Source organism: Zootoca vivipara, chromosome 4 (genome assembly GCF_965207765.1).
Source record: "Zootoca vivipara chromosome 4, rZooViv2.hap1.1, whole genome shotgun sequence".
Taxonomy (NCBI): Eukaryota; Metazoa; Chordata; class Lepidosauria; order Squamata; family Lacertidae; genus Zootoca; species Zootoca vivipara.
The window spans coordinates 96,648,980-96,673,530 of NC_142587.1; the positions used below are offsets into that span (position 1 = coordinate 96,648,980).

A 24,551-nucleotide genomic window follows, 5' to 3' on the forward strand; every position below is an offset into this window, starting at 1 on the left:
ATTCCCCAGACTTTTGTCTCGTGGCCAGGAAACGATTGAAAGGAGCAGAGTAAGAGAGATCGAAAAACAATGCTATTTCTCCTATTTTGAAAGTGTATATATATCATCACTACAGGAAAACACACTTCTTCCTCTTCTTGCTATTTGTCCCCAAGTGCCCAAGGCCAGTTTAGAGTCAAGCGCCAGAGGGAACTGCAGGATTTTCACACATTAGGGTTTTGTGAAGCAGACACACTCAGGGACGTACCAGCAAGCGGTTTTCACACATCCTGGCTGGATCAGGCAACCTTCCCCGTGGGGAGAGCAGGAGGGGGAAGAGAACCTGTTATTCTGAAACTCTGGAGAGACGGCGCATATGGTCCAAGAACACCAGCAGAAAGCCAGCCTTCTATTTTCAGTCTTCTATTTTCAATCTTCCACAACAATTTCCTCAAAAGGGAGAATGACTTACAGCAGGGACGGCTCAGCCAAGGCCCTCGAGCCGCTGGTAAGGTATATAAGCACAATCTAGAGAGGCATCAGACCAAACCGGGGTTAAAGGAGCTGAGCAATCTATTCCGTTTACGACATGGTCTGAATTGAGAAAGCCATGGTATGCAATCACCCAAACCAGAACATAAAAACACACTGGGAGCCAGTGTGGTGTAGTGGTTAAGAGCGGTAGACTCGTAATCTGGGGAACCGGGTTCGTGTCTCTGCTCCTCCACATGCAGCTGCTGGGTGACCTTGGGCTAGTCACACTTCTCTGAAGTCTCTCAGCCCCACCCACCTCACAGGATGTTTGTTGTGGGGGAGGAGGGGAAAGGAGATTGTTAGCCGCTTTGAGACTCCTTCGGGTAGTGATAAAGCGGGATATCAAATCCAAATCCATAAAAACATGGCACAAAGTGGTGGTGTTGCTGTTGCTGTCGTGGGTGTGGGGGACTCCCTGGTCCTGAATGGGGTAACTGTGCCCCTGAAGGACCAGGTGCGCAGCCTGGGAGTCATTTTGGACTCACAGCTGTCCATGGAGGCACAGGTCAATTCTGTGTCCAGGGCGGCTGTCTACCAGCTCCATCTGATACACAGGCTGAGACCCTACCTGCCCGCAGACTGTCTCGCCAGAGTGGTGCATGCTCTAGTTATCTCTCGCTTGGACTACTGCAATGCGCTCTACGTGGGGCTACCTTTGAAGGTGACCCAGAAACTACAACCTAATCCAGAATGCGGCAGCTAGACTGGTGACTGGGAGCGGCCGCCGAGACAATATAACACCGGTCTTGAAAGACCTCCATTGGCTCCCAATACCAGTATGTTTCCAAGCACAATTCAAAGTGTTGGTGCTGACCTTGAAAGCCCCAAATGGCCTCGGCGTAGTATAAGCACAGTCTGCGGGCAGGTAGGGTCTAAGCCTGCATAACAGATGGAGCTGATAAACAGGTGCCCTGGATACAGAATTAACCTGCGCCTCCATGGGCAGCTGTGAGTCCAAAATGACTCCCAGGCTGCACACCTGGTCCTTCAGGGGCACAGTTACCCCAGGACCAGGGAGTCCTCCATACCCCAAGAACAGTACTTCTGTCTTGTCAGGATTCAACCTCAATCCATTAACCGCCATCCATCCTCCAACCGCCTCCAGGCACTCACACAGGACCTTCACCGCCTTCACTGGTTCCGATTTCATAGAATCATAGAATCATAGAGTTGGAAGAGACCACAAGGGCCATCCAGTCCAACCCCCTGCCAAGCAGGAAACACCATCAAAGCATTCCTGACAGATGGCTGTCAAGCCTCTGCTTAAAGACCTCCAAAGAAGGAGACTCCACCACACTCCTTGGCAGCAAATTCCACTGCCGAACAGCTCTTACTGTCAGGAAGTTCTTCCTAATGTTTAGGTGGAATTTTCTTTCTTGTAGTTTGAATCCGTTGCTCCGTGTCCGCTTCTCTGGAGCAGCAGAAAACAACCGTTCTCCCTCCTCTATATGACATCCTTTTATATATTTGAACATGGTTATCATATCACCCCTTAACCTTCTCTTCTCCAGGCTAAACATACCCAGCTCCCTAAGCCGTTCCTCATAAGGCATCGTTTCCAGGCCTTTGACCATTTTGGTTGCCCTCTTCTGGACACGTTCCAGCTTATCAGTATCCTTCTTGAACTGTGGTGCCCAGAACTGGACACAATACTCCAGGTGAGGTCTGACCAGAGCAGAATACAGTGGTACTATTACTTCCCTTGATCTAGATGCTATACTCCTATTGATGCAGCCCAGAATTGCATTGGCTTTTTTAGCTGCTGCATCACACTGCTGACTCATGTCAAGTTTGTGGTCAACCCAAACTCCTAGATCCTTTTCACATGTACTGCTCTCAAGCCAGGTGTCTCCCATCCTGTATTTGTGCCTTTCATTTTTTTTGCCCAAGTGTAGTACTTTACATTTCTCCTTGTTAAAATTCATCTTGTTTGCTTTGGCCCAGTTGTCTAATCTGTTAAGGTCATTCTGAAGTGTGATCCTGTCCTCTGGGGTGTTAGCCACCCCTCCCAATTTGGTGTCATCTGCAAACTTGCTCAGGATTCCCTCAAGCCCATCATCCAAGTCATTGATAAAGATGTTGAATAAGACTGGGCCCAAGACAGAACCCTGTGGCACCCCACTAGTCACTACTCTCCAGGATGAGGAGGAGCCATTGATGAGCACCCTTTGGGTTCGGTCAGTAAGCCAGCTACAAATCCACTGAATGGTAGCATTGTCTAGCCCACATTTTACCAGCTTCTTTACAAGAATACCATGGGGCACTTTGTCAAAGGCCTTGCTGAAATCAAGATAGGCTACATCCACAGCGTTCCCTTCATCTACCAGGCTTGTAATTCTGTCAAAAAATGAGATCAGATTAGTCTGACATGACTTATTTTTCAGGAACCCATGCTGACTTTTAGTGATCACAGAGTTTCTTTCTAGGTGCTCACAGACTGTTTGCTTAATGATCTGCTCTAGAATCTTTCCTGGTATTGATGTCAGGCTGACTGGGCGGTAATTGTTTGGGTCCTCTCTTTTCCCCTTTTTGAAAATAGGGACAACATTTGCCCTCCTCCAGTCTGCTGGAACTTCGCCTGTTCTCCAGGAATTTTCAAAGATTATTGCCAGTGGTTCTGAAATCACCTCTGCCAGTTCTTTTAATACTCTTGGATGTAGTTCATCTGGCCCTGGAGACTTGAATACATCTAAACTAGCCAAGTATTCTTGTACTACCTCCTTACTTATTCTGGGCTGTGTTTCCCCTGCTGAATCATCTGCTCCATATTCTTCAGGTCGGGCGTTTTTTTCTTTCTTGGAGAAGACTGAGGCAAAGAAGGCATTGAGGAGTTCTGCCCTTTCTCTGTCCCCTGTTTGCATTTCACCATCTTCTCCTCTGAGTGACCCCACTGTTTCCTTGTTTTTCCTTTTGCTACGGACATACCCATAAAAGCCCTTTTTGTTGCTTTTAACCTCTCTGGCGAGCCTGAGTTCATTCTGTGCTTTAGCTTTTCTGACTTTGTCTCTACACGTGCTGGCTATATGTTTGAATTCCTCTCTGGAGATTTCCCCCCTTTTCCATTTTTTGTACATATCCCTTTTAAATCTTAACTCAGTCAAAAGTTCTTTAGATAGCCAGCCTGGCTTCTTTAGGCACCTTCCATGTTTCCGTCTCATTGGTATTGCCTGAAGTTGTGCTTTTAATATCTCCCTTTTAACAAACTCCCAACCATCATGAACTCCCTTCCCTTTTAGTATTACTGTCCATGGGATTTCACCCAGCGTTTCCCTAAGTTTTCTGAAGTCGGCTTTCTTAAAGTCTAGAATTTGGACCTTAGTATGCTTGGTTGCTCCTTTCCGCTGGATAATAAACTCCAGAAGAGCATGGTCACTCCCACCTAATGATCCTGCCACTTCTACCCCACTAACCAAGTCATCACTATTGGTTAGGACCAGATCTAAAATGGCTGATCCTCTTGTTGCTTCGCCCACTTTCTGGACAATGAAGTTGTCTGCAAGGCCAGTGAGGAATCTGTTCGACCTTATGCTCTTGGCTGAGTTTGACATCCAACAAATATCAGGATAGTTGAAATCCCCCATTACTACTATCTCACTTCCTTTGGCATGCTTGGCCATCTGTTCCAGGAAGGCATCATCTGTGTCCTCAGTTTGGCTTGGGGATCTATAGTAAACTCCCACAATGAGATCACTGTTGTTTTTCTCTCCCTTAATTTTGACCCAGATACCCTCAATTTGGCTTTGAAGTTTTAAATCCTGGATCTCTTCACAGGTATACATATCCCTAACATATAAAGCTACTCCTCCTCCTTTCCTGTTTGGTCTATTTCTCTTAAATAGATTGTATCCCTCTATTACTACATTCCAGTCATGAGACTCATCCCACCAGGTTTCAGTGATGCCTATTATGTCATATTTAGTTTGCTGTACCAAGAGCTCAAGTTCATCTTGTTTATTTCCCATGCTCTGTGCATTAGTATACAGACATTGAAGACCGTTGATCATTCCCCCATGTCTCTTATTTAAGGATATTTTCGTCCCACCACTAGGTCTGCATGCTGCTTGCTCCATTTGGTCCTTGACATTCGGATGATCATCTTCAGCATTTGATAGACTCCTACCTTCAGGACCACTGTCTCCCTCCCCCACATAAGTCAGTTTAAAGCCCTCCTGATGAGGTTTTTGAGTTTCGTGGCAAAAACATTCCTCCCAACTTTTGTGAGGTGCAGTCCATCACTTGCCAGAAGTCCATCTTCAAGAAAAGAGAGGTAGAGCTGGGTATCATCCGCATACTGATGGACACCCAGCCCAAACCCCCTGATGATCTCTCCCAGCGGCTGCATGTAGATGTTAAAAAGCATGGGGGAGAGGACGGAACCCTGAGGCACCCCACAAGTGAGAGCCCAGGGGTCTGAACACTCATCCCCCACCACCACTTTCTGAACACGGCCCAGGAGGAAGGAGCGGAACCATCTCCTTGGCTCGGGGGTCACATAACTCCATACCCTCCAACATTTCTCCACTAAAAATAGGGATGTCCTAAGGAGAAGTGGGACATTCTGGGATCAAGTAAGAGACTGGGATGGCTTCTGTAAATCCAGGACTGTTGCTGGAAAATAGGAACACTTGAGAGGGTCTGTGTTGGCTATTTACATGGAACAGTCTTCCTCGGGAAGTTGTGGATTCTCCTTCCTTGGAGGTTTTTCCCCCCATAGCTTTCCTTATTGCGAGAAGTTTGATCTCTGGGGGGGGGGGAGTGGTCAACTATAATTGTGCAACTTGAACATGCCGGCCAGCGTGCAATTGAATCCCGCCTGAAAACAGCAGCAATCTGTTGTTGTTGCTGTTTAGTCGTTAAGTCGTGTCCGACTCTTCGTGACCCCATGGACCATAGTCTTTGGACCATAGCCCTTCCAAACGGCAAACCCAAGAGGCTCAGTGATTTAGACCACAGTGCCACCCGCGTCCCAACTTTTTAAGTGTTGTTGTTTAGTCGTTGAGTCGTGTCTGACTCTTCGTGACCCCATGGACCAGAGAACGCCAGGCACTCCTGTCTTCCACTGCCTCCCGCAGTTTGGTCAAACTCATGTTGGTAGCTTCGAGAACACTGTCCAACCATCTCGTCCTCTGTCGCCCCCTTCTCCTTGTGCCCTCCATCTTTCCCAACATCAGGGTCTTTTCCAGGGAGTCTTCTCTTCTCATGAGGTAGCCAAAGTATTGGAGCCTCAGCTTCATGGATCACTGCCTTGTCGTGGCGAAGGGGCTCGAATAACTCAGAGAAGCTATGAGCTATGCCATGCAGGGCCACCCAAGATGGACAGGTCATAGCGGAGAGTTTTGACTAAACATGATCCACCTGGAGAAGGAACTGGCAAGCCACTCCAGTATCCCTGCCAAGAAAACTCCATGGACAACGCAGCAATCTAGAAGTGCCCAAAATCTTTGAACACGGCTGCTTTCCAATTGAGCATCCCCGGCGGCACATTTGCAAAACGATCCTGAAAAGGGAAGAAGGAAACGCCTGCTCTCCTCTGCGCCAAGACCATTCATTATAAAAAACCGCACTTTGTTTAAGAATTTGCTTCTTTGCTGAGGTGCTGCAGGTAGGGGCAAATATTTGAAGCGTTTCTGTAGAGCCACTGATGGGGGGGGGGGAGCCTCTTCAAATCAGAGGTGATTCACCATTGACAGAAGCACGGTTTACAGCTCAATTAAAGTGGCTTAAAAGGCCAGTTCGTTCTTATTATTTTCCGTCTCTTTCCTGCCTACTCCCGGCGGAAATCACATATGCCGGGATTATATAGCAGTGGGGATAAACCCACACACTGATTCAAGAGGGACGTGAGAAGGTTCGGTTGCTGCGATAAAGCCTAATTTGCTGCCTACGGAGCCTGCAACAGAAACCTCGTGGAGCAGCCACAGAAAGGAAGGGCAGGAGGCAGTGAAAACTACCGGTAGGTGGGGGGGGGCGTGCGACGAACCCCGGACGTTGTCACCAATTAATACGACAATCCCGGCGTTGTCACTAAACTTGAGATGATCCCACCTTATATGTGCGGATCCCACCAATGCGATGTGCCTTCCTTTTTATGCCACTAGCAGAGTGTTGAAGGAAACTGGTTATTTCACAAACAACCCACCTATCCTTCTTGTGCCCAAATAAACTGCCTGTTTAGGTTTGGGGTCTGCTAGTGATCGAAGTGCAGTTCCAGTTCTCCCAATAATGTGGCTCAGTATCCCTTTTATCTCCCGGCAAGTGTATCAGGGACCCCCTTGTGCTCACAGTCAGGATTCCCTTTTTACCTAAGGTTCACCCCCAGCAGCCTGTTGCTACTTTGTGGCACCTTCTTCCTGGCACTTGTCCTCCCTGGGCTTGACCTTGAGGTTTTAAACTATTTTCCTGCTCCTCAGGTTTAGTCTAACCTCCTCACTACCGTCACCACCATCTTGAGTTAGGATACTTCACTGGAATAACTAGGCACATCCGTTTTCAAAGTAACATTTAAGAAAGCTTTATTAATCTAGAGGACATGTAAAATGCGTAATGGTTTCATGCGTATAAGCTCTTTGATCATGTTCTTAGTTACAGATAACACTGGCTGAATAATATATTTCTAATAAACTTCTCCAAAAACACTCTCATATCTCCTACTACTACCCACACGCTCCCGCTCCCAAAACCTCTCTCAACTCTATCAACTGAAATAACTCCTCCCCATTCCTTTTAAACTCATGGCAGTCCCGCCCCTCAGGAATGGAATGCGTCACTCAACAAGGAGGTTGGGTTTAACACTTTCCACCCTGGGGTTCTATCGCAAGCCAGCCCAGTCCGTTACAGGGGGCAATCCTCATTTAAGGCCCTGGATAGCTCAGCTGGTTAGAGCGCTTTGCTGATAACACCAAGGTCGCAGGTTCGATCCCCAAATGGGACAGCTGCATATTGCAGAGGGTTGGACTAGATGACCCTCAGGGTCCCTTCCAGCTCGACGATTCTACGATATTACACGGCATTCCCATGAGGATCCACAGCAGGCTACAACACTATCGCTGCACAATTTGAAACAGAGTGTAGGTTTCAAAAGAAAAATATGTCACAAAGACAGGCAGATACGGAAAAAGGCACCTCAACTGCCAAGAAGATTGCCTGAATTCTTCAAGCAGCGCTCTCTGCCTTTCAGCCAGAGAGGAGTCCAACCACATGGGGAGCCAGTGTGATGTAGTGCTTAAGAGCAGTGGACTCATAATCTGGGGACTCGTAATCGCTCCTCCACATGCAGCTGCTGGGTGACCTTGGGCTAGTCACACTTCTTTGAAGTCTCTCAGCCCCACTCACCTCGCAGAGTGTTTGTTGTGGGGGAGGAAGGGAAAGGAGAATGTTAGCCGCTTTGAGACTCCTTCGGGTAGTGATAAAGCGGGATATCAAATCCAAACTCTTCTTCTTATGGGAAGCTAAGGACAGGGCCGGCTCTAGGCCCGCCCCCGGTGGCGCGGGGGCGCCACGGCACCAGGCCACCAGGGGCGCCGCTGCGCCCGCTGAGAGGCGCGGCTGAGGCTGCCCCATGCGCGCCTCTGCTGTTCAGCGGCTTCAGGCCGCTCTCCGGAGGCGGCGCAGGCCTGGGGCTGCCTCCGCTGCACGCAGGGGCGTCGCAACAGGGGGCGGGCAGCGTCCCCTGGCCCAGGGCCGGCCCTAAGGCAGGCTGGGTGGCACAGTGCAGCTGTGCCCATGGCAGCCCCCCTGCGCGCGGCACCCACCCACCCGCCGCGCTGGGAAATGGGGCGGGGGGGCGCCGGAGGGATCCGGCACGCCAGGGCGCCAGGCATGCTTAAGACGGCCCTGGCTAAGGAACTACCTACACTACCATCTGAAGTCCTGGGGAGAGGAGGAGACCCTCTACAGTTAGGTGTAGCGCTAATTCAAAGGCCGGGCGAGACGACAGCACCCTCTGCTTCCAGCCTGAAGGAAACATGAGCAAGACCAGAGAAATGAGCCCCAGGCTATGTGATAAAGTGCATTATTGGCTAGGGCTTCTGGGAGTTGCAAGCGTCTGTGGAGGAGCACCAGACTAGAGCGACAGTGTGGCAGAAGCCAGGGTTAGAAATTCATATATATAATCTGGGTGCCAAATGGCTCCTTGAACCAGGGTTACAGTCGCCAAAACGGAACGCCTAGTTGCCATTTCTGGGCCAGATGTCTCAAAAGCGGTATTTCCCAACTCGGTGGTACCTTGGTTCTCAAACTTAATCCGTTCCGGAAGTCTGTTCCGAAATCAAAGCGTACCAAAACCAAGGCACGCTGTCCCATAGAAAGTATTGCAGAATGGATTGATCCCTTCCAGACTTTAAAAAACAACCCCTAAAACATCGGTTTAACATGAATTTTGCTTTCTAATGAGATCATTGATCCATAAAATGAAAGCAATACACTGCAGTCACACAATCAATCAATTAGTAGCTGAACTGGGTTCCTACACAGTTACAAAAAAGAGCCACAAAAGCAAAAACGCAAAATAAATAGCAAGAACAGACAGACTTCAGCGTAACACTCAAACAGGGAGTGTGGCACTCAAATCGGAAGCGTAACACCTAATCTTAAACAACTCCTCACCCACAATAATACAACCACCAGACTTAACATGGACACAGGTACCAGAGCCTGCAATAAACCCAGATGCCAACTTTGCTGCCACATACACCTGGACAACACCATTACTGGTCCCAACAACATCCAACATACCATCTCGGGACTATTTAATTGCTCATCTTCTAACATTGTGTATGCCATCAAATGCCAACAGTGCCCTTCAGCTCTCTATATTGGACAAACAGGCCAAACCTTACGCCAAAGGATAAATGGACATAAATCTGACATCAGGAACCACAAGACAGAGAAACCAGTAGGAGAACACTTCAATCTCCCAGGACATTCTATACAAGATCTCAAAGTAGCTGTTTTATTACAGAAAAAATTCAGGAACAGACTGGAAAGAGAAGTTGCTGAATTGGAACTCATTACCAAGCTTAAAACCATGGAGAGGCCTGGTCTGAATAAGGACACTGGATTCTTCTCTCATTATACATGATCAAGCTTTCCTTAGCACCTCACCCCTTGCTTTTTTCTGCAAGACCAATTGCAGTCATTAACAGTTATCAACAGGTTTACCACTCTTATCAGCCCATCACCCATTCCCACCACCCTTCTTAGTAATACCCCTCCCCACCCTCTGACTATACATAAGGGTCTGGTGACTTCTGTTTCAGTGTATCTGAAGAAGTGTGCATGCACACGAAAGCTCATACCTATGACAAACTTAGTTGGTCTCTAAGGTGCTACTGGAAGGATTTTTTAATTTTGTTTTGACTGCATCAGACAAACACGGCTACCTACCTGTAACGAAAATGGAGCATGTTCGGCTTCCGAGAAAAGTTCGCAAACACTTACTTCCAGGTTTGCAGCGTTTGGGTTCCAGGTTTTTTTGTGTACCAAGGTGTTTGAGAACCAAGGTACCACCGTACAGCTTTTGGGTTCCTGAAATTCGTTTTGATAAAATATAACGGAATTCTGCGGGATGTGTTTGGCTGGCATGTGAAAACAGCCCAGGCTCGCACCTCCAGATGGCGGAGACGTCAGGCAAACAACCCGGCGTCCGGGCATTTCCACTTGGTCGCAAGCGGCCGATATAGCCAGGCAAGCAGAACTAAAAATTATGCAGCAGGGAAGCGAGTTGTCAAGTAGGTGCCAAGCCATTACCATTTTCACACAGCAACAGCTTTGAAAAAAGTTCCCTTCCCATGCCAGCACAAGCACACTGCCGCTACACACAAGAGACCCATACAGCATTAGCACACAGCGGCTGCCTTGCAGGCTGGCAAAAGGTGTTTGAGCGCTGTGCCAAGACAGCTTCTCCCAGGAGCAGGACCAGGGAGGGCCAATCGTCAGCCTGCTTAGCTCAGGTGTCGTGACCTGGGGTCTCAGAGACCTGTCACTATTTCTGCAGCATGGTCCCAGCCCCCAGGGTTGTAGGGCCACCCCATCGGCACGAAAAGAGAGCTTTTCAGTGATTGCATGCTCCAAAACGAAGCATTTAGGACAGGGGTCCCCAGACTTACCCAGCTTTGGGCCGGTGCCCGGCGAGCCGGAGGGTAGGGGAGTGCACACGCAGCGGGCCGGAGGGCGGGGGAGTGCACGCCCGTGCGCATGCGCGCACACACTTACTGGCGCAGTGGCACGCTTCCAGGTCGGGGAAATCGCCGAAAATCATTTGTGCGCATGCGTAGGGGCCTCCCCCCGACCCGGAAGTGCACCAGAAATGGCCTCTTCTGGATCGGGAGAGGCCCATACGCATGCGCACAATTTTCGGCGCTTTTTTCCGATCTGGATGTGCGCCGCCACGCTGCCCGCCGTAAGAGCGAGCAGCGGCAGCGGGGGCCGTCGCAGGCCGGATTGGGGGGCCAATTGGGCTGCATCTGGCCCGCGGGCCGTAGTTTGGGGACCTGATTTAAGAGCACTGGAAACTTGAGGCATATCCATGCCTCTCTTCAAATGCATTGGCTATTCTACAGTTTTCCTCGGCAATACAGTGGCGCCTTGGTTCTCAGACTTAGTCCGCTCCGGACGTCCGTTCCAAAACCAAAGCGTCCTAAAACCAAGGCGCGCTTCCCCGTAGAAAGTTGTGCAAAATGGATCAATCCGTTCCAGACTTTTAAAAAACAACCCCTAAAACAGGAATTTGACATGAATTTTGCTATCTAACGAGACCATAAATGAAAGCCGTAAACAATGTACTGCAGTCACACAATCAATCATTCAGTAGCTGAACTGGGTTCCACGCAGTTGCAAAGAGCGACGAAAAAGAAAACGCAAAATAGTGGTACCTCGACTTCCGAAGGTTTCGACTTACGGTCGGCAAACCCGGAAGTATTTTCGTCACGCGCGCTGTCTGCGCATGCGCAGAAGCGCAAAATCGCACTTTGTTCATGCGCAAAATGGACGCTTCGACACCCGAAGGTTTCGACTTACGAAGAGCGCCGTGGAACGGATGGCCTTCCTAAGTCGAGGTACCACTGTAAATAGCAAAAACGGACAGACCTCAGCGTAACACTGAAAATCATCACTGAAAATTTTGAGTGGCACTCAAATCAGAAGCGTAACACTCAAAACGGAGCACGTTCGGCTTCTGAAAAAAGTTCGCAAACTGGAACACTTCCTTCCAGGTTTGCAGTGTTTGGGTTCCAAGTTGTTTGAGTACCAAGGCGTTTGAGAACCAAGGTACCGCTGTACTGCTGCGAAAAGTGGTTTTCAACTCTGGCCAATATGAACGATCGGAAAAGTGAAAGGCTTCTCTGTGTCAATGAGGATAGGAGAATGTGTCTCAAATTAAGACTTAATATAAATGAGGTCACCCGGCAAAAGCAAGCTCACACCTCTCATTCCACATGTACCTTAATTACAAACTCAAAGAGGCTTATTTATCATTATATTTTGGAAAGGACTCCTGTTTTTACATAGCTGCCTTATTTTATACCAGGCACCCCCAGACTTCGGCCCTCCAGATGTTTTGGACTACAATTCCCATCTTCCCCAACCACTGGTCCTGTTAGCTAGGGATCATGGGAGTTGTAGGCCAAAACATCTGGAGGGCCGCAGTTTGGGGATGCTTTTTTATACTTTCTGGATATCCCAGGACCCTGTTATAAAGTAGTTGTGTTCTATGTGTGGTATTTTGTAATTCCTATTCCAAAAGCATGGCCCAGAGAAAAAAGTTTGAGAACCAGTGACTTAACCGCTACACAACACCGGTGCAATAGGGGCTTGTAGCTGGAGGTGAGCAAACAGATGTTTTGAGGACTTTGCAGAGGTCTCTAGACATATTTGCCCGCTGCAGCAAATACAACAAAGGGTCTTAGAATCATAGAATCATAGAGTTGGAAGAGACCACAAGGGCCAACCAGTCCAACCCCCTGCCAAGCAGGAAACACCATCAAAGCATTCTTGACATATGCCTGTCAAGCCTCTGCTTAAAGACCTCCAAAGAAGGAGACTCCACCACACTTCTTGGCAGCAAATTTCACTGTCGAACAGCTCTTACTGTCAGGAAGTTCTTCCTAATGTTTAGGTGGAATCTTCTTTCTTGAAACAGTTATAAATTTTATTACGACATAGGTTTTCATGAACCAGAGCCTACTGACGACAGAGGATTTTGAGAAGTCCAAAAGAGCAGCGAAGCAGGAGAGGATTCAGAATTTAGGACTGCTTTGGTTTTAAAGCAAGACTTGAGGATTCCAAGCGTCAGCCCTTCAAAATGGCAGCATCTATTAGCAGCCTCCGCTCTCGTGTAACCATTCCCAGGTTCGCAAAGGAGGATCCTGCTTAAGGAAAAGGGTTTGAAAGGGTCTGTGGACCCCATAACCAAGAATTTAACGTGCTGGGTGCTATAATGCAGATCTCGCACGTGCGCACTCAGTTAGGTGTGCCATCAATCAACAGCTTCGTGCTGCAAACAAAACAAAAAACTGCTGGCTGGGCCTTTTACTTGCTGATACCTTGAAATATTAATTGGATTTTGAAAGACAAGGAAGACAAGATCGCTTGTAAACGGCTGTCGGGAGAAACAGGAGACCATAATCCTCTTGCTTGTCAGGCAAGGGCTCTGTGGCTACCGTGTTTCTCATATTATAAGACACGTCTTATATTAATTTTTTCCTCAAAAAAACCACCATGGCTTATTTTCAAGGGATGTCTTATTTTTTAATAAAGTATGGTAAAGCAAACTACATTTATTCAGTTATACCGGTAAATATTGTACTTTTGCACCAAGCAAAAGCACACTGAGGGGGAGCAATTGCATGCAATTAAAGCTTGCATTAAACATGCATAAAGTGAAAGGTTTCTGAGATCAAAAGCAGCAGAACAGAGCCCAAACAAGCATGATAAAAGCATGCTTTTCACAAACTTTTCCTGCATTGCATGCATACCGTGCAAGCTCAATGTTTTTAGCCCAACAAGAGTTCAGTGCACTTACAGAACAGGCTTTGAAGAGCTGCACCTCTTGCTGGGTCGGAGCTTCGCACGGCTTCAGTTGCAGTCAGAGGGCTTGAAGCACAGTGCGCCGAGGCTCCAGCCGGGTCCCAGGGCTTTGCCGCGGCTCCTGAGGTACGCGTCCAGCCGGGTCCCGGGGGTTAGCACGCGCCTTTGAGGCTCGCAGCCGGGTCCCAGGGGTTAGCGCGCACGCACGCAAAAGCTCCAGCCAGGTCCCAGGGCTTTGCCACGGCTCCTGCAAGCTACCGCGGCTTCAGCTGTGCGTCTAGCCGGGTCCCGGGGGTTAGCGCGCGCGCGCTGAAGCTCCAGCCGGGTCCCAGGGCTTCGCAGCGGCTTCTGCAAGCTGCGGCGGCTCCAGTTCTGCGTCCAGCCAGGTCCCGGGGGTTAGCGCGCGCGCGCTGACGCTCCAGCCGGGTCCCAGGGCTTCACACAGGGGACACCGAGGCTCCTGCTGCGTCCCGCGGCTTCGCCTCTCGCTCGGTCGGGGCTTTGCGATAGTGCTTATTTTCGGGGTATGTCTTATTTTTCGCCAACCCTTTGAAATCCTGTCATGGCTTATTTTTGGGGGATGACTTAAAATATGAGAAACACAGTATCATTGCCCTTAAAAGCACAACAAAATCTATTCTCCTCAGATGTTACAAGGGATATCCTTCAGTTATCCACTGCTACAGGATCCTTCCTTCTTGCAGACCAAGATTACCAGGTGACAGCAACACATGGCAAAAAATTTAGCTGCGGCAATTAGAATTAAGATCTACCACATGGGTGGGCAAATTAAGGCCCGGGGGCCAGATCCGGCCCAAACGCCTTCTAAATCCGGCCCGCGGACAGTCCAGGAATCAGCGTGTTTTCACATGAGTAGAATGTGTCCTTTTGTTTAAAATGCATCTCTGGGTTATTTGTGGGGCCTGCCTCATTAGCAGACGTTTTGGGGAAAGTTTCATTCACTGTTTTACATGCTGCAATAAAGAGCATGAAATCACTACAGGACTCCGAGTATATTTCACTATCTATCTACAAGGGATATTAAGATACAGTGATAAATCACAGAATCATAGAGTTGGAAGAGACCACAAGGGCCATCCAGTCCAACCCCCTGCCGAGCAGGAAACACCATCAAAGCATTCTTGACATATGCCTGTCAAGCCTCCGCTTAAAGACCTCCAAAGAAGGAGACTCCACCACACTCCTTGGTAGCAAATTCCACTGCCGAACAGCTCTTACTGTCAGGAAGTTCTTCCTAATGTTGAGGTGGAATCTTCTTTCTTGTAGTTTGAATCCATTGCTCCGTGCCTGCTTCTCTGGAGCAGCAGAAAACAACCTTTCTCCCTCCTCTATATGACATCCTTTTATATATTTAAACATGGCTATCATATCACCCCTTAACCTTCTCTTCTCCAAGCTAAACATACCCAGCTCCCCAAGTCGTTCCTCATAAGGCATCATTTCCAGGCCTTTGACCATTTTGGTTGCCCTCTTCTGGACACGTTCCAGCTTGTCAGTATCCTTCTTGAACTGTGGTGCCCAGAACTGGACACAGTACTCCAGGTGAGGTCTGACCAGAGCGGAATACAGTGGTACTATTACTTCCCTTGATCTAGATGCTATACTCCTATTGATGCAGCCCAGAATTGCATTGGCTTTTTTAGCTGCTGCATCACACTGCTGACTCATGTCAAGTTTGTGGTCTAAGCCAAGTTCCATCAGGTTACAGGGGAAGGAAGAGGAAGGAGACTGCTGGATCTCGTCATCATGACTGCTTGAAAACCAGCAAGTGTTGGCTCCCCGTCTCCTTGAAATCTTTCCGGTCCAACCAGCCATTACAAGAACTCTGTAAGTACGGAACAGCACCTATGTTTTCTTTTTTCCTCCTCCCTCCAGACCCCATTTCCTTTTGTGCCACGCCTTTTAGATTCCAGAAGCCCAAGGACTGTCTCACCACTTCCATTAGTAAGCAGCTCTGGGAAGCCTAATCCTTTCTGCTGAAGAACTGAGTATAAATGCTATAATCAGCTAAATCTGCCTGTAGTTCTGCGAGCAAAAATGACAAGGAGTGAAGAGCCTGCGGCATTCACACACAGTTCCACAAGTAATTCGCTTCACAGCCAACAGTGGTCAGACCTTATGGGTCCACGTTTCTTAATCTTCACGGATGAATCACATTCTCAGATTCTCACATTCGAGGCAGCTTACACACTCACACAGACAAGATTTTGCAAGATTTCAAAACGGTGGCAGCCTGCCAACAAATACAGAATCAATTCCAGCGACTCACCTTCGTGGTGTCATCATGTGACCGCTGGTATCGTTTCCAACGGCAACCGTAAATCCCCGTCAGACATGACAAACACAACTGTGGCTCGTAGTACTGTAGCGGCTGGTGTTTAACCATGCTCTCCTTCCCGGCTCGTCACCAGCAGGCTACCAGAAACCCATCAGGCCTTGGGAAATGCCCTACAAGAAAAGAGAGCGGGCAGTCAGAAGAAGAAGAAGCAACATGATCACAGAGAATCACAGAGTTGGAAGGGACCCCTGCGGTCATCTAGTCCAACCCCCCTTGCAACGCAGGAATCTCAGCTCGAGATTCCCTGGCAGGCGACCTTGCAAATTCTGCTTCAAAACCCTCCAAGGAAGGAGGGTCCACTCCCTTCCGAGGGAGTTCGTTCCACTGCCAAACACTGCCATCAGAAAGGTCTTCCAAACTTTTAGTGCGAATCTCCTTTCTTGTCATTTGAATCATAGAACCAATTGATTTGAATTTCCCCGCCAGAGCAGTAGAAAACAAAGCCTGTTCTCTCGTCCATGGGGCATCCCTTGAGATATTTGAAGGCAGCTGTCATGTTCCCTCCCAGTCTCCTCTTTCCCAGGCTAAACATACACAGCTCCTTCGACTGTTCCTCATCAGGCTTGGTTTCCAGACCCTTGGCCATCTTGGTCGCCCTCCTCTGCACACCTTCCAGTTTGCCAACATTCTCATTAAACTGGGGTGGCCAGGTAAAGAGAAGGAAGAGGGAACCCAGATCGGCTTGGAAATCAAAGCCTGATTTGAGGAACTGCACAGCATCCAAAATACGTTCTAAATGCAGAATGAGCAAAACAGGATTTGAGACCTCACAACCGCCTTGCCAATGTTGAATTATAGAATCGTAGAGTTGTAAGGGACCCCCAAGAGTCATCAAGTCTGGGACCCAGGTGGCGCTGTGGGTTAATCCACAGAGTCTAGGGCTTGCTGATCAGAAGGTCGGTGGTTCGAATCCCTGCAACGGGGTGAGCTCCAGTTGCTCGGTCCCTGCTCCTGCCCACCTAGCAGTTCGAAAGCACATCAAAGTACAAGTAGATAAATAGGGACCGCTCTGGTGGGAAGGTAAATGGCGTTTCCATGCGCTGCTCTGGTTCGCCAGAAGCAGCTTTGTCATGCTGGCCACATGACCCGGAAGCTGTCTGCAGACAAACGCCGGCTCCCTTGGCCTATAGAGCGAGATGAGTGCCGCAACCCCAGAGTCGGACACGACTGGACCTGATGGTCAGGGGGCCCTTTACCTTTTAGAGTTGTAAGGGACCCCCAAGAGTCATCAAGTCTGACCCCTGCAATGCAGGAATCTCAACCAAAGCATCCATGACAGATGGCCACCCAACCTCTGCTTAAAAACCTCCAAGGAAGGAGAGTCCACCACCTCCCAAGGGAGTCCGTACCACTGTCAAACAGCTCTTTACTCACAGAAAGTTCTTCCTTGTGTTTAGTCGTAATCTCATTCATTCATTCATTCATTCATGGGTTTTAAATCCCTCCACTCCTCCTCGTGTAGTACAGGGTAGCTAATATCATCACAGTATCATCATAACACAGTGGTACCTTGGTTCTCAAACTTAATCCGTTCCGGAAGTCCGTTCCAAAACCAAAGCGTTCCAAAACCAAGGCGCGCTTTCCCATAGAAAATAATGCAAAATGGATTAATCTGTCCCAGACTTTTAAAAACAACCCCTAAAACAGCAATTTAACATGAATTTTACTCTCTAACGAGACCACTGATCCATAAAACGAAAGCAATAAATAATGTACTGCAGTCACACAATCATCAGTAGCTGAACTGGGTCCCACACAGTCACACAGAAAAGAGAGCCACAAAAACACAAAATAAATAGCAAAAACAGACAGACCTCAGCGTAACACTCAAAACCGAAGTGTGGCACTCAAAACGGAGCACGTTCGGCTTCCGAAAAAAAGTTGCAAACCGGAATACCGTACAGTACTTACTTCCAGGTTTGCAGTGTTTGGGCTCCAAGTTGTTTGAGTACCAAGGCATTTGAGAACCAAGGTACCACTGTAATGAAAGTAAGAATTAAAAAATTGACCTAATAATAATAATAATAATAATAATAATAATAATAATAATAATAATAATAATTTTTAATTATTATTTATACCCCGCCCATCTGGCCGGGTTCCCCCAGCCACTCTGGGCAGCTTCCAACAAAATATTAAAATACAGTACAAAAATCCGTCAAACATTAAAAGCTTCCCTAAACAGGGCTGCCTTGAGATGCCTTCTAAAGGTCTGGTAGTTGTTGTTCTCTTTGACCTCTGGTGGGAGGGCGTTCCACAGGGTGGGTGCCACTACCGAGAAGGTCCTCTGCCTGGTTCCCTGTAACTTGGCTTCTCGTAGCGAGGGAACCACCAGAAGGCCCTCGGCGCTAGATCTCAGTGTCCGGGCAGAACGATGGGGGTGGAGATGCTCCTTCAGGTATACCGGACCGAGGCCGTTTAGGGCTTTAAAGGTCAGCACCAACACTTTGAATTGTGCTCGGAAACGTACTGGGAGCCAATGTAGGTCTTTCAGGACCGGTGTTATGTGGTCTCGGCGGCCATCAAGCCGTCTTAAAACTTGTGTACAAAGCAGTAGCAGCAGCAGCCGAGTCGGGAAGGACTCTCAAGCACACCTCAAAGTTCTGGATGAATAGAAAAATATTCAAAGTGCTTCTGAACATCGCAAGTGTGGTGGATACAACCAGATTTCATCCGGAAAGGAATTCGACCACAGAACATCTCATCTCATCTCACATCACAGACTCTCCCTACCCAACCACAAAACCCAAGCCAGACAGTTTTAAGGAAGGCACTTCTTCATTTTTGAAGTAAACAGGGAATGGAAAATTTAGGATGTAATCATTATAAATAAAACAAGATATAAGCAATTATGGGGGAGAAGGGGCCATTAGAGGAGTCTTTTAGGGCGGGGAATTGTAACCACTTTTCATTGCATTGGAATCAGTACAAACGAAATGAAGGAGTAACGGTGGATGTTAAGTCGGTATGATTCAATTAACCGGATGTATAATATATGATTATTCTGTATTACGGAACTGGGAAAATCAAATGAAAGGGCAGATTGGGCGGGGTGGGGAATGAGATAAACGAAGAATGAAGGCGGGGGTGGGGGTGTCACAGATCAGGGGCTGAGAGAGAGAGAGAGATTTTAACCTCTTCATCTGCCTGGTTGCCCTTTCAAACTCCATCACCCACCTGCCTCGTGCCGACAGGTAACAGACTCCCACGATGCAAAGCAGCAGAATCTTGGCACTTCCGCCATCCAGCCAACATCCTAAGCAAACAGGAACTGGGCCGAGAATAACATTTCCACTCTCTGGGCTTCCCCCACGGGAACTGTGGGGTGTTGTTTTTTCCTTCCCCCGAGCACCTGTCCCAGTGGGTTCCCCGTCCTGTCTTTGAAAAACCAGCCCCCAGGCTCTGCCCTGCGAGGGACTGATTCCCCTCTGGCCCCCGCAGCTCTGCCACAGGGGAGTCGCAGCCTATGAATGATTCAAGCCTCTGCTGGCTAGTGTTACGCGTACAGAAATAAAACAGGAAGCAGGACAAGGGGGAATCAATTATTCACATTTTTGCAAGGTGCACCGGTCAAAAGAAAAGAAAAGAAAAAGAGAGAGATGGGGGGAGAGGAAAGAAGTCCTGCGCCACCTATCAGCGATTGCTTTCCGATGACACGCAGGATCATCTCGCGGGAGATCATGAAATCGGTTTGCCAAGTGCTAATACAAACGCTTGCTCATAATAATTGCTAATTTTTCTGTTCTCAAGGAGAACATGAGAACACAAGAAAAGCCTGCTGGATCAGGCCAATTGGCCCATCTAGTCCAGCATCCTGTTCCTACAGCAGCTGACCAGCAGGAAACCCACAAGCAGGATTCGAACACAAGAGCGACTCTCCCCTCTGAAACTGGGATTCAGAAGCATTGCTGCCATGGTGGATGACTCAAGTCAGTAGAACCTGAGGCTCCTCATCTCAGGATAATAGCTTCAAGCCCCACCTAGGGCAAAAAGATTCCCGCATTGCTGGGGGTTGGACTAGATGACCCACGTGGTCCCTTTCAACTCGACAATTATATGATTCTCCATCTTCGGAGGAGGCAGAACATAGCCATCAGGACTATTAGCCATCTGTAGCCCTCTCTCCCCCCCCATTAATTTGTCTAATCCTCTTTTAAAAGCCACCCAAGTCTCCTGTGGCTGCCTCCTTTGGCAGGGAGTTCCATACTTTAACTGCACTGCACAAATAACTTCGTTTTATGCATCCTGAATCCTGCAGCAGGCTGGGTTCTACGCCATCAATGTTATTATTTCAGCCCGAAACCAGTGACAATGTCAAACGGAGAAGCATCACACAGAGTTCATCTCCATGGCAGAAATCCTTTTCCGGGGGGGGGCAGTTTGGCCTGTAGCCGCTTCACTTTCTATTAATATGCAGCTTTCATGCCATAACAACTTCTATACCATTTACAAGCAGAGGCAACTCCCTATTTATGGACGTTCAATATGTATGCAGCCAGAGTCACACCACGGTGTGACCAAGCTGCAGAAAGCTGCTGGAACTCAGGAGCGATTCCTAACATTTCCCATCAAAGGAATCTCTGACCTCCACGTATCTCGCAACTGATAAGGACAATTCTAGGGTGAGAGGCTACTCAACAGCCCAGCTCATGGGGGCAGAGCCCACGGATCTATTCGGTCAGAAAGGAAGGAAGTTCCAGCCAAATATAGGAGCAAAACAGCAGTCAGTAGACTGAGATCTTTATCGTTGCGCAACAGGCCCCCACAGGATAATAATAATAGTAATAATAATAATTTATTTGTACCCCGCCCTTCCGGCTGGGTTTCCCCAGCCACTCTGGGCTGCTTCCAACAAAGATTAAAATACATTGACATGTCACACATTAAAAACTTGCCCAAACAGGGCTGCCTTCAGGTGTTTTCTAAATGTCAGGTAGTTGTTTATATCTCTGACCTCTGATGGGAGGGCGTTCCACAGGGAGAAGGCCACTACCGAGAAGGCCCTCTGCCTAGTTCCCTGTAGCTTTGCTTCTCACACCGCCAGAAGGCCCTCAGCGCTGGACCTCAGTGTCCGGGCTGAATGATACATTCCTTCAGGTATACTGGGATGAGGCCGTTTAGAGCTTGAAAGGTCAGCACCAACACTTTGAATTGTGCCCAGAAACGTACTGGGAGCCAATGTAGGTCTTTCAGGTCCGGTGTTATATGGTCTCGTCAGCCGCTCCCAGTTCCCAGTCTAGCAGCTGCATTCTGGATTAGTTGAAGTTTCCGGGTCACCTTCAAAGGCAGCCCCACGTAGAGAGCATTGCAGTAGTCCAAGCAGGAGTAAGAACCCCGAGCATGGGGTGACATCCTCTTTTAGAACTTCCCTCTTTCCCCCAGAATACACTTTGAGCAGCATCACTACATCACTAGCATGTCACAAATGGGGGTATTCAAGGGTTACACAAGTTCAACATTAGGTCACTTGATCAGACACCTTTCCCAACACCTCTTAAGTAAAGGACAACTGGACGGTTAAAGGTAAAGGTAAAGGGACCCCTGGCCATTAGGTCCAGTCGTGACCGACTCTGGGGTTGTGCGCTCATCTTGCATTATTGGCCGAGAGAGCCGGCATACAGCTTCCAGCTTCCAGCTCATGTGGCCAGCATGACAAAGCCGCTTCTGGCAGCACATGGAAATGCCATTTACCTTCCCGCTGTAGCGGTACCTATTTATCTACTTGCACTTTGACGTGCTTTCGAACTGCTAGGTTGGCAGGAGCTGGAGCCAAGCAATGGGAGCTCACCCCGTCACAGGGATTCGAACCGCCGACCTTCTGACCTGCAAGCCCTAGGCTCTGTGGTTTAACCCACAGCGCCACCTGGGTCCCTCCCTGGACGGTTAAGTCCAGTCAAAGGTGACATTGGGGTTGCGGCACTCATCTCGCTTTCAGGCCAAGGAAGCCGGCGTTTGTCCACAGACAGCTTTCCGGGTCATGTGGCCAGCATGACTAAACCCCTTCCAGCGCAACAGGACACCGTGACGGAAACCAGAGCGCATGGAAATGCCATTTACCTTCCTGCCGCAGTGGTGCCTATTCATCTACTTGCCCTGGCATGCTTTCAAGCTGCTAGGTTAGCAGGAGCTGGGACAGAGCAATGGGAGCTCGACCCATTGTGAGGATTTGAACCGCTGACCTTCCAATAGGCAAACCCAAGAGGCTCGGTGATTTAGACCACAGTGCCACCCGCGTCCCAACTTCTTAAGTACCCATCACCAAAAGAACAATAAAACTATTTACCTATCCTTGTCCTCAGGACTTGTCTGGAGATGGGCTTTCAGAACACCTGACTTGCTCATCTACCTCTGCGGATGTCAATTGTTGCCCCTCTGGTCACTCCCTGGGGTGGGGTGCCATGTACCGGTATGTGCTCTCACGCTTGGGGAATTACGGCGGGATGCCCTGTTTCTGATGCCTACGTGACTTCCTGCTTCTTGGTTCATGGAGGGAGGTGGAGCCCAAATTCACCTTTCTTTAAGGGTTATAATGGCGTTGGAATGAGGAGAGTCGGCAGGGCTGGCTCTACAGCCTAGTGGGTGCCACGCAGCTGTGCCCGCCCGCCGCGCAGCTCCACCCGCCCGCCACGGTGGAAAATGGGGCGGGGCGGGGCGGGGCGCCAGAGGGATCCGTCGCACCACGGCGCCAAATATACTTAAGACGGCCCTGAGAGTCGGTTAAAGTAAGGATTTTCTACAAATTTACAAAGCTAGGGATCTCCCCTGAGCTGGCAAGTCAAAAGGATACATTCAGGCATAATATTTGTAACATTGTAATAACTTTAAAGATGCTTCCCCCCCAAAAAAAAATGTCATTTCCGTAACACAACTACTGTAATGCTAAACAGGCAAGGTGCTAATATCACCAAACATGCAAACGCCAGGCAGGACACGAGTTCCAAAAAACCAATTTTGTTGCTTTTTGGTGGTTCCTTTACTAGCCGACCACAAATTTGCACCTCACTATTAGGAAGCGAGGAAATGTTTTCACATCCACTGCCCTAGCAGGCAGTACAAGTTCTGCTGATGAGCATCTTGGTCAAGAGCCAGGTTTCTACCATTTGGGTGAAAATGAATCAAAACAGCCGGAGAGAAGCGGAGCTTTTCCACAGTGCAAATGAATAAATGAAAACAGTTGCCACCTGACGACACCCCATTTCCCCATCAGCTTCCCTCCGCCACCCCCCCAAAAATTTCACCTCCACATTATGCACAGGAAGTCCGCAAGTCTCACTCTTTTGATACAAGGCTCCACCTTGGTTGACCATTCGTCCACAGGTAATCAATGATAAGGATAATAAAAGTTGTCATCAAGATAATGGGGTTGTTCCTCTTAAATGTCTCTTATTCCAGCATGGAAGGTGTGTGGGGGGGTGCTCTGACCCTCCTAAGGCCAAGGCCGTTCAGGGGCCAGCAAACTTTTTCAGCAGGGGGCCGGTCCACTGCCCCTCAGAACTTGTGGTGGGCCGGACTATATTTTGAAAAAAAATATATGAACGAATTCCTATGCCCCACAAATAACCCAGAGAGGACACATTCTACTCATGTAAAACATGCTGATTCCCAGACCGTCCGCAGGCCAGATTTAGAAGGCGATTGAGCCGCATCCAGCCCCCGGGCCTTAGTTTGGGGACCCCTCGCTTAGGGCATTCAAGGTCAACACCAACACTTTGAATTGTGCTCGGAAACGTTGTTGTTGTTGTTTAGTCGTTTAGTCGTGTCCGACTCTTCGTGACCCCATGGACCATAGCACGCCAGGCACTCCTGTCTTGCACTGCCTCCCGCAGTTTGGTCAAACTCATGTTCGTAGCTTCGAGAACACTGTCCAACCATCTCGTCCTCTGTCGTCCCCTTCTCCTAGTGCCCTCAATCTTTCCCAACATCAGGGTCTTTCCCAAGGATTCTTCTCTTCTCATGAGGTGGCCAAAGTATTGGAGCCTCAGCTTCACGATCTGTCCTTCCAGTGAGCACTCAGGGCTGATTTCCTTCAGAATGGATAGGTTTGATCTTCTTGCAGTCCATGGGACTCTCAAGAGTCTCCACCAGCACCATAATTCAAAAGCGTCAATTCTTCGGCGATCAGCCTTCTTTATGGTCAGCCTTCAGTACTCGGAAACGTACTGGGAGCCAATGTATGGTAGGTCTTTCAGGACCAGTGTTATATAGACCCAGAAGCAGCTTCCAGTCACCAGTCTAGCTGCCGCATTCTGGATTAGCTGCCGTTTCCAGGTCACCTTCAAAGGTAGCCCCACGCAGAGCGTATTGCTTTGGTCCGAGCGGGAGATAACCAGAGCATGCACCACTCTGGCAAGAAAGTCTGCGGGCAGGGAGGGTCTCAGCCTGCGTACCAGATGGAGCTGGTAGACAACTGCCCTGGAGACAGTATTGATCTGTGCCTCCATGGTCAGCTGTGAGTCCCAAATGAGCCTTTGCCTGATCCTTTAGGGCAGGCACCCCCAAACTGCGGGCCTCAGATGTCTTGGCCTACAACTCCCTTGATCCCTAGCTAGCAGGACCAGTGGTCGGGGAAGATGGGAATTGTAGTCCAAAACATCTGGAGGGCCGAAGTTTGGGGGTGCCTGCTTTAGGGAGTTGGTTTTCAACAAGTGTGCCGTTG

At 48.8% G+C, this 24,551-nt stretch overlaps 1 protein-coding gene across 2 annotated transcripts in view; it reads right to left on the reverse strand.

Annotated features, from left to right (window-relative positions):
* The window catches only part of GDPD5 (glycerophosphodiester phosphodiesterase domain containing 5), a 177,351-nt gene that overhangs the window by 94,322 nt on the left and 58,478 nt on the right, over positions 1-24,551 (reverse strand). For both annotated transcript variants that reach the window (XM_060273932.2, XM_088668462.1), the window contains one exon: positions 15,827-16,005. In XM_060273932.2, the coding sequence (XP_060129915.2) occupies positions 15,827-15,943 (117 nt within the window). In that variant the 5' untranslated portion in view covers positions 15,944-16,005. The remainder of the gene's footprint in view (positions 1-15,826; positions 16,006-24,551) is intronic.